Source organism: Cnephaeus nilssonii, assembly GCF_951640355.1.
Source record: "Cnephaeus nilssonii genome assembly, chromosome: 22".
In the NCBI taxonomy this organism is placed as follows: domain Eukaryota; kingdom Metazoa; phylum Chordata; class Mammalia; order Chiroptera; family Vespertilionidae; genus Cnephaeus; species Cnephaeus nilssonii.
Window position 1 is genome coordinate 21,771,112 of NC_137093.1, and position 14,088 is coordinate 21,785,199.

The 14,088-nt window shown below is 45.2% G+C and overlaps 1 protein-coding gene across 5 annotated transcripts in view; it reads left to right on the forward strand.

Annotated features, from left to right (window-relative positions):
* The first annotated feature begins 1,758 nt into the window (after nucleotides 1–1,758).
* The window catches only part of OR10D3 (olfactory receptor family 10 subfamily D member 3), a 35,134-nt gene continuing 22,804 nt past the window's right edge, over nucleotides 1,759–14,088 (forward strand). For 2 of the 5 annotated variants that reach the window (XM_079763150.1, XM_079763151.1), the window contains exons 1-2: nucleotides 1,759–3,994; nucleotides 9,713–10,099. In XM_079763150.1, the coding sequence (XP_079619276.1) occupies nucleotides 3,119–3,994; nucleotides 9,713–10,099 (1,263 nt within the window). In that variant the 5' untranslated portion in view covers nucleotides 1,759–3,118. Of the gene's footprint in view, nucleotides 4,488–5,537; nucleotides 9,211–9,712; nucleotides 10,100–10,321; nucleotides 12,312–14,088 lie in introns of those variants that run through there. The other 3 variants (XM_079763152.1, XM_079763153.1, XM_079763154.1) reach the window with 3 other exon arrangements.

Below are 14,088 nucleotides of genomic sequence, written 5' to 3' on the forward strand. Positions count from 1 at the left end.
ACTGTGACTATCTTGCTGTTGATCTCTCCCTTAAAGCTCTCCAAGAGATATGTTATATATTTAGGTGCTCCTATATGGGGTGCATATATGTTTAGCAGGGTTATATCCTCTTGTTGGATCACACCCTTTTGTATTACGTAGTGGACTTTGTCTCTTTTATGGCTTTTGTTTTGAAGCCCATTTTGTCAGATATATGTATTACTATCCCTGCTGTCTTTTGGTTTCCATTTGCATGGAAATTTCTTTTTCCATACCTTCCTTTTCATCCTATGTATCTTTTGTTCTGAGTTGGGTCTCTTGTAGACAACATATATATAATGTTTTCTTATCCATTCAGCTATTCTGTTTATTTTGATTGGAGCATTTCGTTCATTTACATTTAAGGTTAGTATTGACAGGTACTCATTTATTGTCATTTTGTTCTTTATGCCTGTGTTCCTCTCTTTCTCTCTATTCTTCTTCTCACAACAGTCGCTTTAGCATTTCTTGCAGAGCTACTTTGGTGGTAATAAACTCCTTTAGCCTTCTTTTTTTTTTAAATCTAGGAAGGTCTTTATTTGGGGCTCTCTAAATATATCCCCATTTGGGCTGCCTCTCTGTATTTGTTTCTGTGTATTAGATAGATCTTCTATGTCTTCTGTTCTAGGTAGAATGGACTTATGTAATAGATGTCCTGTAAAACTCAGTGGCACAGTCTTTTTTATTATCTGAACAAGGTGCTCCAAAGATGTCCCTCGTGTGGGTTCTGTGAGCACTCTTGTCAGTAAGTCTTGATGGCTGCTGACTTATCGATGGGTGGGTTTGACCCTCAGGCTAGCTGACTGTGGAGAGATGTAGATATTTCCCACTTGAGGGCACCCTTTCTGATGATCTCATGACTATTATCTTGTAACTAGATGATGAATTAGTTTCACAAACTAATTGCTCCCTCAGAGCCATCAGGGAGTCCAAAGTAGGGCTTAAGGGGGTTTGAGAAAACGCCCAAGGAAGCAATCCAGGGAGAGTGAGTCTAGGCAGGTCTTGATGGTGCAAACCCTAGGAGACTCGATTATTTATAAGTAGGAGACCGGAGGCGCCGTTAGCCGGAGCACTCTGTGCTCTGCCGAGAAGCAGTCACTGTCAGGCCTCATAACCGCACTTTGGAAAACGTGATTGTGCTCCCAGGTAGACTGTGAGTGTGTGCACACTGCTGCTCTTATATGACTACTAGAGGCCCGGTGCAAGAATTTGTGCACAGGTGGGATCCCTTGGCCTGGCTGGCAGTCGGAGTCAGTAGGGAGAGGGGCCGGCGGCTGGGGGGAGAGAGATCGAGGAAGGTTGGTCCCAGCAGCAAGCTAACCAACAGCTGGTTCCATGAGTAATTGGGCTCCCTCCTCCCTCCTATCTGGGTCCTAGGTGCGGGTAAAACAGATTTAGGGATGTCAGGGCCCCAGCTGTAAGGTCTGGGTCAGTGCACATAATAGCTACAGGCCGATCGGCCAGTCGCTCTGATCATTCCGGTCCTTGGGTCCTAACAGTTGCATAGATAGATAGATAGATAGATAGATAGATAGATAGATAGATAGATGAGCTCCAGTTCCACACACAAGGTCCTTCCTGGTCTGCCAACTTCTTTTTCCTGAAATGGCCTTCTTATAGAATCATCCAGTATCAAGAAGTCTGATCATAGGCAAGGGTCAAAGACCTCTGACAGCCTTTGCTGACGTGGGACAGATGCCATCTTGGCTTTTGCTCAGTTCTAGGGCAGTAGGTGAGTTCCTCATTTTGGCGTGGCCATTCTCTTAGATATGTGTTTAAGTGGCACCTGCCACAGGTTATGATTGGAATCCCATGGTGAATGTCCCTCTATAACTTCAAAGCCCCCACATTGGGGTTGATATTCAGGTGTAGTGTCAGGTTTTTGTTTTTTTTTTAAGTGTCATATTTTTTAAAGTGTTAAGCCCAGTACTAGGTACACAGCAAATAGTCATTAAATGACATACATATCAATCCATCCACCTATGTAGCATTAGTATAGGTATTAGTATTGGTATTAGTATTAGTATTAGTATTGGTATTAGTATGTGTTATCAGAGGAGGAGATCTCTGTGATGCCAGACCCTATGTCCTGCTCTTGACTTGCTGAATCTTCCCCATTAGAGCTGTTTTTGACCTTCTGCCTATGGGTCCCTGTATTTCTTTCTTCATCACAGGAGCATGAATTTGGTGCCTTCCTTGTTGCTATTTCTTTTATGTAGCATTTCCAATTTGCCTCAAATGCTCTTAGAAAATGTTAAAAGGACCAGAAAAACCAGAGCAACATCTGCTGATACATTTGGAAATATTACACCTCCCAGTTCTGGGAGGATATAATCTGGAAACAATATGGTCCAAGTCTATTCAATAGTGTTGTTTAATAAGGCATCTATTTGCAAATAATTATACACTACCAGCATTAAAGGAAAGCACGTAAAGGAATAATTTTTAAGATTCATAAAAGATAGGAAATCTTTTCATTTAGATATTTTTGCCAAATATTTTCACAGTCATTTCAGAAACTTTACTATTGTACTAGGTTATTTTTGTTTTTCATGTTATAGTTATGATCATTATGATTTTTATATCCTAGGTAATGCAACTATGTCAATGAAAAATTGTTGTATAAATTACGTAAACCAGTACAGTGAAATCAGGTTTTAAATGAAGTGTTCTGATTTCTAATTCCATTTCTTTTCCTGATATTTTTCAGTGGGTATTAAAGAGTACGAGTTTGTTGCTCAGAGATATTGTGAGAGTTCAAAATAGAAATATGCCTAACGAGAGTAAATCCATGAATTAAAGAACTGTAAAAAGATTTCCCACTTAACAGGAGGATGTTTTAAATATACCTTTAAACCCCTGGCCTTGTCATCAAAGACAACCACCTGCCTCCACATAAACATTCCTTCCAGGGGTTGGATAGACTGTGGCTCTAACATAAGCATCTCTCACTAACTCCAAGTTTTATACAGACATTGCCATTCCTAAGGGGGCTGGGTTCTGCTTGTTAAAAACACAGCCAAATGGCTTGGTAATTTGCTATGGGTGTTCAGACTTTGGTGTCTCGAGTCCCTTTCCTGGGCCTGGCCTGAGCCCAGCCATGAGGAATGCCTCAGTGGTGACCGAGTTCATCCTGCTGGGCATCCCACACACAGAGGACCTGGAGACCGTGCTCTTTGTCCTGTTTTTGACCTTCTACGTCTTCACTCTTGTGGGAAACCTGCTCATCCTGCTGGCCATTGGCTCCTCCGCTCGACTGCACACTCCCATGTATTTCTTCCTGTGTGAACTGTCTGTGTGTGACATATTTTTCCCTTCTGTGAGTTCCCCCAAGATGCTCTTCTACCTCTCAGGGCACAGCCGGGCCATCTCCTATGCAGGCTGTGTGTCCCAGCTCTTCTTCTACCATTTCCTGGGCTGCACTGAGTGCTTCCTGTACACGGTGATGGCCTATGACCGCTTTGTGGCCATCTGTCACCCTCTGCGCTACCAGGTGATCATGAGCCCCAGAGTGTGTGCCATCCTGGCCTCGGGGACCTCGCTTTTTGGCTGTGTGCAGGCCACCTTCCTAACCACGCTCACCTTCCAGTTACCCTACTGCGGCCCCAATGAGGTGGACTACTTCTTCTGCGACATCCCCGTGATGCTGAAGCTGGCTTGTGCGGACACCGCAGGCCTGGAGATGGTGGGGTTCATCAGTGTGGGCCTCATGCCCCTCAGCTGCTTTCTCCTCATCCTCACCTCCTACAGTCGCATTGTCTACTCCATCCTGCAGATCCGCTCCGCCGAGGGTCAGCGCCGTGCCTTCTCCACCTGCAGCGCCCACCTCACTGCCATCCTGCTATCCTTCATGCCGGTGGTCCTCATCTACTTACGGCCAACGCCAGACCCCTGGCTGGATGCAACGGTGCAGGTCCTGAATAACCTGGTCACCCCCATGCTGAACCCCTTGATCTACAGCCTCAGGAATAAGGAGGTAAAATCGTCTCTGAGGAAAGTCCTACATCAACTGGGCTTTCTTCCTGAGCAGTTGTAATGGAAGAACAGTAGCCAACAATGGAAGTGCACTTGCAACTTATAAACTATTTTTTCGTTTGTGTGTTGTTGTTTTTTATATATTTTTATTGATTTCAGAGAGGAAGGGAGAAGAGAGAGAGAGAGAGAGAGACAGAAACATCAATGATGAGAGAGAATCATTGATTGGCTGCCTCCTGCACCCCCCTACTGGGGATTGAGCCTGCAACCCAAGCATAAACCTTGGACGAGAATTGAACCTGGGACCTTTCAGTCTGCTGCCAATGCTCTATCCACTGAGCCAAGGCGGCTAGGTTTTATAAAGTATTTTTATATGCTTCTCACGAATATCTTTTTAATGGGAGAGTCCACATATTATGATTGCCTCCATTTTATAATGTGGGAACTAGGATTCAAACAGTTCAAGTGGGTTGAACGTGAAGCATATGTAAGGAGTGATGGCAGAATGAAACCCAAGGGCTGGTTTTCTGAGTCTGGAGCCTGTGCTTTCTCGAGGACAGCATATTGCTGGTGAGGTAGAAAGGAGCCTGCCTCAGTAGGCAGAGTAACCTGCACCTTCTGCTTCTCCTTTATCCACCTACACCCCTGTGACCTCTTCTTTGTCCCCCTCACCTTGACACTCTATCTTGGCTGCATTGATTGTCTCCTCAAAGGCCAGAACTGAATAAACCCTCCTTTTATTGGTCTGGAAATTGTTGAAAGAAATGGAGTTTCTAGCAGGGACCTAGGCAAGGTACTGGTGGCCTGCTGTTACCCAGAAACTCCATCTGTTGGGTTTTGACCTGGAAGCAGGCCCTGGCTGCATCAAGTTTATGTACATGTAGAAGGTCAGCATGTCAGTGAGCATGTGGGAAGGGCAGGTGGGGCAATTTGTGGAGCAGTGACTGTGGTCTGATGTCACATTAGAAAACCTGGACTTGGCTTTGCGTTTCTCAGTACAACCAGGGCACCATTCTGGGTTCAAGGCGTCATTGTTTGTGTCTTTGGTTTCTGTGTCATTGAAAAGTGTGACATTGTTCCCCATTCCTTTCTCTCTCTCTCTCTCTCTCTCTCTCTCTCTCTCTCTCTCTCTCTCTCTTTTCTCTCCCTCTTTTTCTTTTGGCTGAAATACACTAAGAAGAACAATAACGGGCTGTTTCAGTGCAGTGCGCTATTGTTTTTATGACTGGAATTCATTGAGGATCCTAGCACACCTGAGGCACGTAGTCACTATTGCAATTTATTCTAACAGTGAAGTGGAGAGGGAAGGAAACTGAGAGGAGGATGATGGGAAAGGAAGGGACAGGGGTGGAGACCAGTTTGTCTGTCCTTCTCAGAATCAGAGAGCAACCCAGGACCCTGCCAGGCCCACCAGCACTGCTGTGTCTGTGCCTCCAGCCAGTGTGGGGAGCCAGCACATGCTCCTGCAGGGGAGACGGACTCTTCCTGTCGCTTGGCCTACCTGCCTCAAAGCCTTCTCAGCGCTGATTCTCCTTGTTTCTCAGGAAATGAGAAATTGAAGAAGAAGGTGGCAATGCATCTCCAATTATTTCACATGTAGTGGATCCCTGCTGGAGCCTAAGTCCACTTGAAGATCTCTTCCCATTCCTTAATTTCCTGGTGGGAGCTACTCAGATGGTCCAAATAGAACAGTTTTTAAGAATAAAAGATGCGATCCAATTCCTTTTCATTTTCACTCAGACTGATATTATTTGGTAAATAACTTTGGGCTACAGGTGGGGAATGCAAAGACGAAGAAGAGTTGATCCTCCCAGAGTGAGTCATAGTCTGCCTGAGAAAAGAAACAAATGTGCAACTGACATCCCATGATAAAGATGTGAACTATGGCAGGAAATATGGAGTATATTTTTCCGGGCTGTGGAGGGACCTCACAAAAGAGGTGTTGAGGGTTGAAGGCTTTTGTTTGTTCTGTCTTCCGCCCACACACATACCCCATGAAGAATGGCTTTTGCAGGGAGAAATGATTTACAGGGAGAAGCAACATGCTTCTCAGTCTTTTGTTTTTTGGGGTGGTGGTGATGAGACATAATTCCTTGAATGGGTATCTCAACTATGTGTTATCTGTGAAAAAAATAAAATTCTTGTAAGAAAAATAAAATTAATTTGACCCAACCCTGGCCAGTTTGGCTCAGTTGATAGAGTGTCGGCCTGTGGACTGAAGGATCCAGGTTTGATTCTGGACAAGGGCACATGCCTGGATTATGGGCTTCATCCCAATTGCGGGTGTGCAGGAGGCAACCAATCAATGATTCTCTCACATCATTGATGTTTCTATCTCTCCTTCTCCCTTCCCTTCTGAAATCAATAAAAATAAATTTAAAAAAATGTTTAATGTGTTCATAACAGTTTTGGGATTTTAACGGTTATCATTTGTAATTACTATGGAGTCATATACATGATTTATTTTTAAGCTAGAGGCCCAGTGCACGAAATTCGTGTGGGGGTGGGGAGCGTCCCTCAGCCCAGCCTGCACCCTCTCCAATCTGGGACCCCTCGAGGGATCCGACTGCCCATTTAGTCGTAAACCCACCGGACAGGATTGGGCCTAAACGGGCAGTTGGACATCCCTCTCACAATCCAGGACTGCTGGCTCCCAACCGCTCGGCTGCCTGCTTGCCTGATTGCCCCTACCCGCTTCTGCTTGCCAGCCTGATCACCCCCTAAACACACAAAAAAGCACTGCAGGTGACCTAAGAATAGCATTGGAGCTGCTTCTACCATGCAAACTATCTTGGAGAGATACAGATATAGCCCACTTTATTGCACCCTTTTTGATGATCTCATTACTATTATCGTATAACTAGATGATGAATTAGTTTCACAAACTAATTGCTCCCTTAGAGCCATCGATGAGTGGAAAGTAAGGCTTAAGGGGGTTTGAGAAAACTTCCAAGGAAGCAATCCAAGGAGAGTATGTGCAGGTCTTGATGGTGCAAACCCTAGGAGACTCGGTTCTTTATAAATAGGAGACCTGAGGCGCCGTTAGCCAGAGCACTCTGCTCTGCCGAGAAGCAGTAACTGTCAGGCCTCAAAACCGCACTTTGGAAAACTGGACTGTGCTCCCAGGTAGACTGTGAGCGTGTCCACACTGCTGCCCTTATATCACGATGAGCTCCAGCTCCACACCCAGGGTCCTTCCTGGTCCTTGCTGACTTCTTTTTCCTAAAATGGCCTTCCTGTAGAATCATCCAGTATCAAGATGTCTGATTACAGGCAAGGACCACAGACCTCTGACAGCCTTTGCTGACCTGGGGACAGATGCTCCCGATTGAAGAGACATTTGCACGGCTCAGAGAGAGTGCTCCCGTGTGGCTAGAATTAGTAACAAGAAGGCCGTGGTCACAGCATTGCTCCTCCATAATGCCATTGTTTCTCTCGGCCACCGTGGCTTTCGCTCAGTTCTAGGGCCGTAGGTGAGTCCCTCATTTTGGCGTGGCCATTCTATTTAGATACGTGTTTAAGTGGCACCTGCCACAGCTTATGATTGGAATCCCCATGCGGAATGTGTCTCTTTCACTTCCAGTTCCCACATGGGGGTTGATATTCCGGTAGAGTGTCAAAGGTAAGACATAAGCTCGTTGTGTGTTTTTAAAAACTAAAGAAGATGTTAACTGGATGTGCTCTAACGTCGTGAGTGGAAACGACCGGGAAGAAGTAAAATAGAATCCGTTTCCTGCCTCAGTCTGAAATGATGTTGCGAACCCATCTAGAAGGGTATCCTTGCCTGCCGATGGCACAGGCTGTCCTGGAAAAGACAGGCAAACAGAAGGCAATGTTCCTGGTGGTGAAGGGCATGGACAATAGCATGAAAAAGATTTGTCTTCGCTGTGTCTCAGACTTGCTTGGTAAATGCAGGCAACTTGCTTCCTTTTTGTAGGTGTTGTTTCCTGATTGGTAGATGGCAATAGTACTAATAGTTTCTTCATACAGGATTATTTAAAAAAACAGGTCATATTTTTTAAAGTGTTAAGCCGAATCCTTTGTATACAGCAAATAGTCATTAAATAACATACATATCAATACATGCACCTATGTAGCATTAGTATTAGTATTTAGTATTAGTATTAGTATTAGTATTAGTATTAGTATTAGTATTAGTATGAGCATGTGTTATCAGAAGAGGAAGTCTCTGTGCTGCCAGACCCTCTGTCCTGCTCTTGACTTGCTGAATCTTCCTCATTAGAGCTGTTCTTTGACCTTCTGCCTATGGGTCCCTGTATTTCTTTCTTCATCACAGGAACATGAATTCGGTGCCTTCCTTGCTGCTACTATTTCTCTTACGTAGCATTTCCAATTTGCCTCAAATGCTCTTAGAAAATGTTAAAAGGACCAGAAAAACCAGAGCAACATCTGCTGATACATTTGGAAATATTACACCTCCCAGTTCTGGGAGGATATAATCTGGAAACGATACGTTCCAAGTCTATTCAATAGTGTTGTTTAATAAGGCATCTATTAGCAAGTAATAGATGCACTACCAGCATTAAAGGAAAGCACGTAAGGAATAACTTTTAAGATTCATAAAAGAAAGGAACTCTTTTCATTTGCTTTTTTTTTTTTTTTGCCAAATACTTTCACAGACATTTCAGAATCTTTGCTATTGTACTAGGGTATTTTTGTTGTTTTATGATCATTATGATTTTTATTTTGTAGGTAATAGAACTATGTCTGTAAAAATGTTGTGTGAATTATTTAAAGGAATATAGCTAATAAGTGACAAAACCAGGTTTTAAATGAAGTGTTCTGATTTCTAATGCCATTTCTTTTCCTGACATTTTCCAAAGGGTATTAAAGCGTGTGACTTCGTTGCTTAAAGATATTGTGAGAGTTCAAAATAGAAATATGCCTAAAGAGAGTAAATCCAGAATTAAAGAACTGTTAAAAGGTTTCCCACTTAACAGGAGGATGTTTTGAATATACCTTTAAACCCCTGGCCTTGTCATCAAAGACAACCACCTGCCTCCACATAAACATTCCTTCCAGGGTTGGATAGACTGTGGCTCTAACATAAGCATCTCTCACTAACTCCAAGTTTTATACAGACATTGCCATTCCTAAGGGGGCTGGGTTCCACTTGTTAAAAACACAGCCAAATGGCTTGATAATTTGCTATGGGCGTTCAGACTTCGGTGTCTCGAGTCCCTTTCCTGGGCCTGGCCTGAGCCCAGCCATGAGGAATGCCTCAGTGGTGACCGAGTTCATCCTGCTGGGCATCCCACACACAGAGGACCTGGAGACCATGCTCTTTGTCCTGTTTTTGACCTTCTACGTCTTCACTCTTGTGGGAAACCTGCTCATCCTGCTGGCCATTGGCTCCTCCGCTCGACTGCACACTCCCATGTATTTCTTCCTGTGTGAACTGTCTGTGTGTGACATATTTTTCCCTTCTGTGAGTTCCCCCAAGATGCTCTTCTACCTCTCAGGGTACAGCCGGGCCATCTCCTATGCAGGCTGTGTGTCCCAGCTCTTCTTCTACCATTTCCTGGGCTGCACTGAGTGCTTCCTGTACACGGTGATGGCCTATGACCGCTTTGTGGCCATCTGTCACCCTCTGCGCTACCAGGTGATCATGAGCCCCAGAGTGTGTGCCATCCTGGCCTCGGGGACCTCGCTTTTTGGCTGTGTGCAGGCCACCTTCCTAACCACGCTCACCTTCCAGTTACCCTACTGCGGCCCCAATGAGGTGGACTACTTCTTCTGCGACATCCCCGTGATGCTGAAGCTGGCTTGTGCGGACACCGCAGGCCTGGAGATGGTGGGGTTCATCAGTGTGGGCCTCATGCCCCTCAGCTGCTTTCTCCTCATCCTCACCTCCTACAGTCGCATTGTCTACTCCATCCTGCAGATCCGCTCCACCGAGGGCCAGCGCCATGCCTTCTCCACCTGCAGCGCCCACCTCACTGCCATCCTGCTTTTCTACATGCCGGTGGTCCTCATCTACTTACGGCCAACGCCAAGCCCCTGGCTGGATGCAACGGTGCAGGTCCTGAATAACCTGGTCACCCCCATGCTGAACCCCTTGATCTACAGCCTCAGGAATAAGGAGGTAAAATCGTCTCTGAGGAAAGTCCTACATCAACTGGGCTTTCTTCCTGAGCAGTTGTCGTGAAAGAAGAGTAGCCAACAATGGAAGTGCACTTGCAACTTATAAACTATTTTTATATGCTTCTCACAAGTATTATTTTTTAATGGGAAAATGCATATATTATGATTGCCTCCAAGGATTCAAAGAGTTCAAGTGGGTTGAACGTGAAGCATATGTAAGGAGTGATGGCAGAATGAAGCCCCGAGGGCTGGTTTTCTGAGTCTGGGGCCTGTGCTTTCTCGAGGACATCATATTGCTGGTGACGGAGAAAGGAGCCTGCCTCAGTAGGCAGAGTAACCTGCACCTTCTGCTTCTCCTTTATTTTCTTCATTCACCTACACCCCTTTATTCTCTTCTTTGTCCCCCTCACCCTGACACTCTATCTTGGCTGCATTGATTATCTCCTCAAATGCCTGAACTGAATAAACCCTCATTTTATTGGTCTGGAAATTGTTGAAAGAAATGGAGTTGTGTAAACAGAATGACGTCTATCAGGGACCTAAGGCACGTTTCTTCTGAGTGAATCCAAGGTACTGGTGGCCTGTTGTCACCTAGAAATTCTATCTGTTGGGTTTTGACTTGGAAGTAGGCCCTGGCTGTACCAAGTTTATTTACATGTAGAAGGTCAGCATGTCAATGAGCATGTGGGAAGGGCAGGTGGGGCAATTCGTGGAGCAGTGACTGTGGTCTGATGCCACATTAGAAAATCTGGACTTGGCTTTGCGTTTCTCAGTACAACCAGGGCACCATTCTGGGTTCAAGGCGTCATTGTTTGTGTCTTTGGTTTCTGTGTCATTGAAAAGTGTGACATTGTTCCCCATTCCTTTCTCTCTCTCTCTCTCTCTCTCTCTCTCTCTCTCTCTCTCTCTCTCTCTCTCTCTCTCTTTCTCTCCCTCTTTTTCTTTTGGCTGAAATACGCTAAGAAGAACAATAACGGGCTGTTTCAGTGCAGTGCCCTATTGTTTCTATGACTGGAATTCATTGAGGATCCTAGCACACCTGAGGCATGTAGTCACTATTGCAATTTATTCTAACAGTGAAGTGGAGAGGGAAGGAAACTGAGAGGAGGATGATGGGAAAGGAAGGGACAGGGGTGGAGACCAGTTTGTCTGTCCTTCTCAGAATCAGTAGCAACCCAGGACCCTGCCAGGCCCACCAGCACTGCTGTGTCTGTGCCTCCAGCCAGTGTGGGGAGCCAGCACATGCTCCTGCAGGGGAGACGGACTCTTCCTGTCGCTTGGCCTACCTGCCTCAAAGCCTTCTCAGCGCTGATTCTCCTTGTTTCTCAGGAAATGAGAAATTGAAGAAGAAGGTGGCAATGCATCTCCAGTTATTTCACATGTAGTGGATCCCTGCTGGAGCCTAAGTCCACTTGAAGATCTCTTCCCATTCCTTAATTTGCTGGTGGGAGCTGCTCAGATGGTCCAAATAGAACACTTTTTCAGAATAAAAGATGCTATCCAATTCCTTTTCATGTTCACTCAGACAGATGTCATTTGGTGAATAACTTTGTGCTACATACAGGTGGGGAATGCAAAGATGAAGAAGAGGTGATCCTCCCAGAGTGAATCACAGTCTTCCTGAGAAAAGAAACAAATGTGCAACTGACATCCCATGATAAAGATGTGAACTATGGCAGGAAATATGGAGTATATTTTTCTGGGGCTGTGGACGTGTTGAGGGTTGAAAGCTTTTGTTTGTTCTGTCTTCCGCCCACACACATACCCCGTGAAGAATGGCTTTTGCAGGGAGAAATGTTTTATAGGGAAAAGCAACATGCTTCTCAATCTTTTGTTTTTTGGGGAGTGGTGGGGATGAGACATAATTCCTTCAATGGGTATCTCAACTATATGCCATCTGTGAGTGAACATTCTTGTAAAAAAAAAATTAATTTGACCTGGCTCTAGCCAGTTTGGCTCAGTGGACAGAGTGTCGGCCTGCGGACTGAAGGGTCCCGTTTTCAATTCTGGTCAAGGGCACATGCCTGGGTTATGGGCTGGACCCCCGTGGGGGGCATACAGGAGGCAACCAATCATCTCAGCATTGATGTTCCTCTCTCTCTCTCCTTCTCCCTTCCTTTCTGAAATCAATAAAAATATTTTTTTAAATTAACTTGACCCGTTTTCAGAGTTCTTCCTTCCGTGTGGCAGTTTGTCCCTGAATTGGAGATTCGCCTTGCACAAAATGACTCTGTCTCCTTAAACAAATTGGCTTCTCTGCTCGCTTCCGGGTTTCTGAGAGATGTGGGGAGCATTCCTGTCGTCAGGGAGTATCTGAGCTTCCTTTCCGCCTATGTAGGGGCCCAGAATGTCAGGCGTGGCCCCAGTGGGGTCTCATGGTGGAATGAAACTTTTCTGTGTTCTGGACATAAAGGGACGATATTAGAAAAAAAATTTTGGTGGGGGAGAAAATCAATGGGCATAATCCCAAACCAGGTAGATCATCTAGCAGCATGTTTAATCTCAGGCCTGGAACATAGACGGGGGCTTAAGGCCCAAGCCTGGGGTTGCGGTGGGGCGGGGGGGTGGGGGGGTGACAGAGAAGTACAAACATATTGAAGCCGAGATTCAGAGTATGTTCTGAGCAGAGTGGGCTAGAGCGGCAGCATTACCGGAGACACTGGATTCAAATATGGTCTCAGAGTGCATCCGCATAGGATACCTGACCCCGGGCGGAGTCTAGTTTCCTTAAAAGGCTGCTCTGTTCACTGCAACGCATTCTGCAACCTACCATTCTAGTCCCTGACCCCTTTCTTTTTGCTCCACCCTGTGTTTGTTACACAACCAATGCCTGTTCTGAGTTTCACCTCTGCATTTTGTCCCACCTACAGCCCCCAGAGAGAGAGACTATGATGTGGGCATCTCAAGTGGAAGCCTGTGGGCTGGACGCAGAAAGTGTAGCTGAGATAAAGGCTCCCCACGCGGCACTGAGGGAGTGTGAACGGAAGCTTTCCAGGGAGTGTTCACCGTAGATGCCGTTTCTGTTTATTCCCTGCGCTCCCTGGCACACTGCTCATTTGTTCTAAAGCAAATTAATTGAAATGAATGAACACACTAGTCAGAATTAATGTTTGTAGTCGCTTGGTTTGCAATTGTTTTGCTCAAGAATATGGACTTCGCCTCCCCCCCCCCCCAAAAAAAAACAATTATTCAAAGCTAAGAGAATGACTCAGCAACCCCTCTTCTGAGTATCTATCTGAAAAATGTGGAAACATTTATTCACAAAGTTATATGCACCCCTATGTTCACTGCAGCATTTTTAACCAGTATGAGGATTAGCTATTAACCGGTTAGAAATGTGGATTTGTAATCAAAGAAAACATGATAATTTTAAGAGAAACATCAAAAGTGCTTTATTCAAAGTAATGTCCAGCGCTAGCTACACATTTCCCCATCTTTCAGGTAATTTGTGGATACCGTCCCAATAGAACTTTTCTTGTTTTGAGGCAGACCATTCAGAGACTCAATTTTCCACTTCTTTGTACATTTTGAAGTGCTGTTCAGAAAGTGTGTGCCATTGATCAGAACAAGTGGTCATCTGAAGGAGCAAGGTCTGGTGAATATGGCGTGTGGGCTAATACTTCCCAGGCAAGATCTTTTAACGTGTCTTTAACTGGTTTTGAAGTGTGTGATGGTGCGTCATGAAGCAAAATTACTTTGCCATGTCTTCTGGCCCATTCTGGCCATTTTACGATCAAAGCGTGGTTCAGATTGATTATTTGTTGTCGGTAGCGATCAGTATTAACGGTTTCACCTCATTTTAGAAGCTCATAATACACCACACCTTCCTGATCCCCCCAAACGCAGAGCAGTGTCTTCTTTCCTAAGCGATTTGGCCTTGCAGTCGATGTTGATGGTTGACCTGGATTAACCCATGATTTTGTGTGTTTGGGATTCTCAAAATAAATCCACTTTTCATTGCCAGTCACAATTCGATGCAAAAAAGACTTT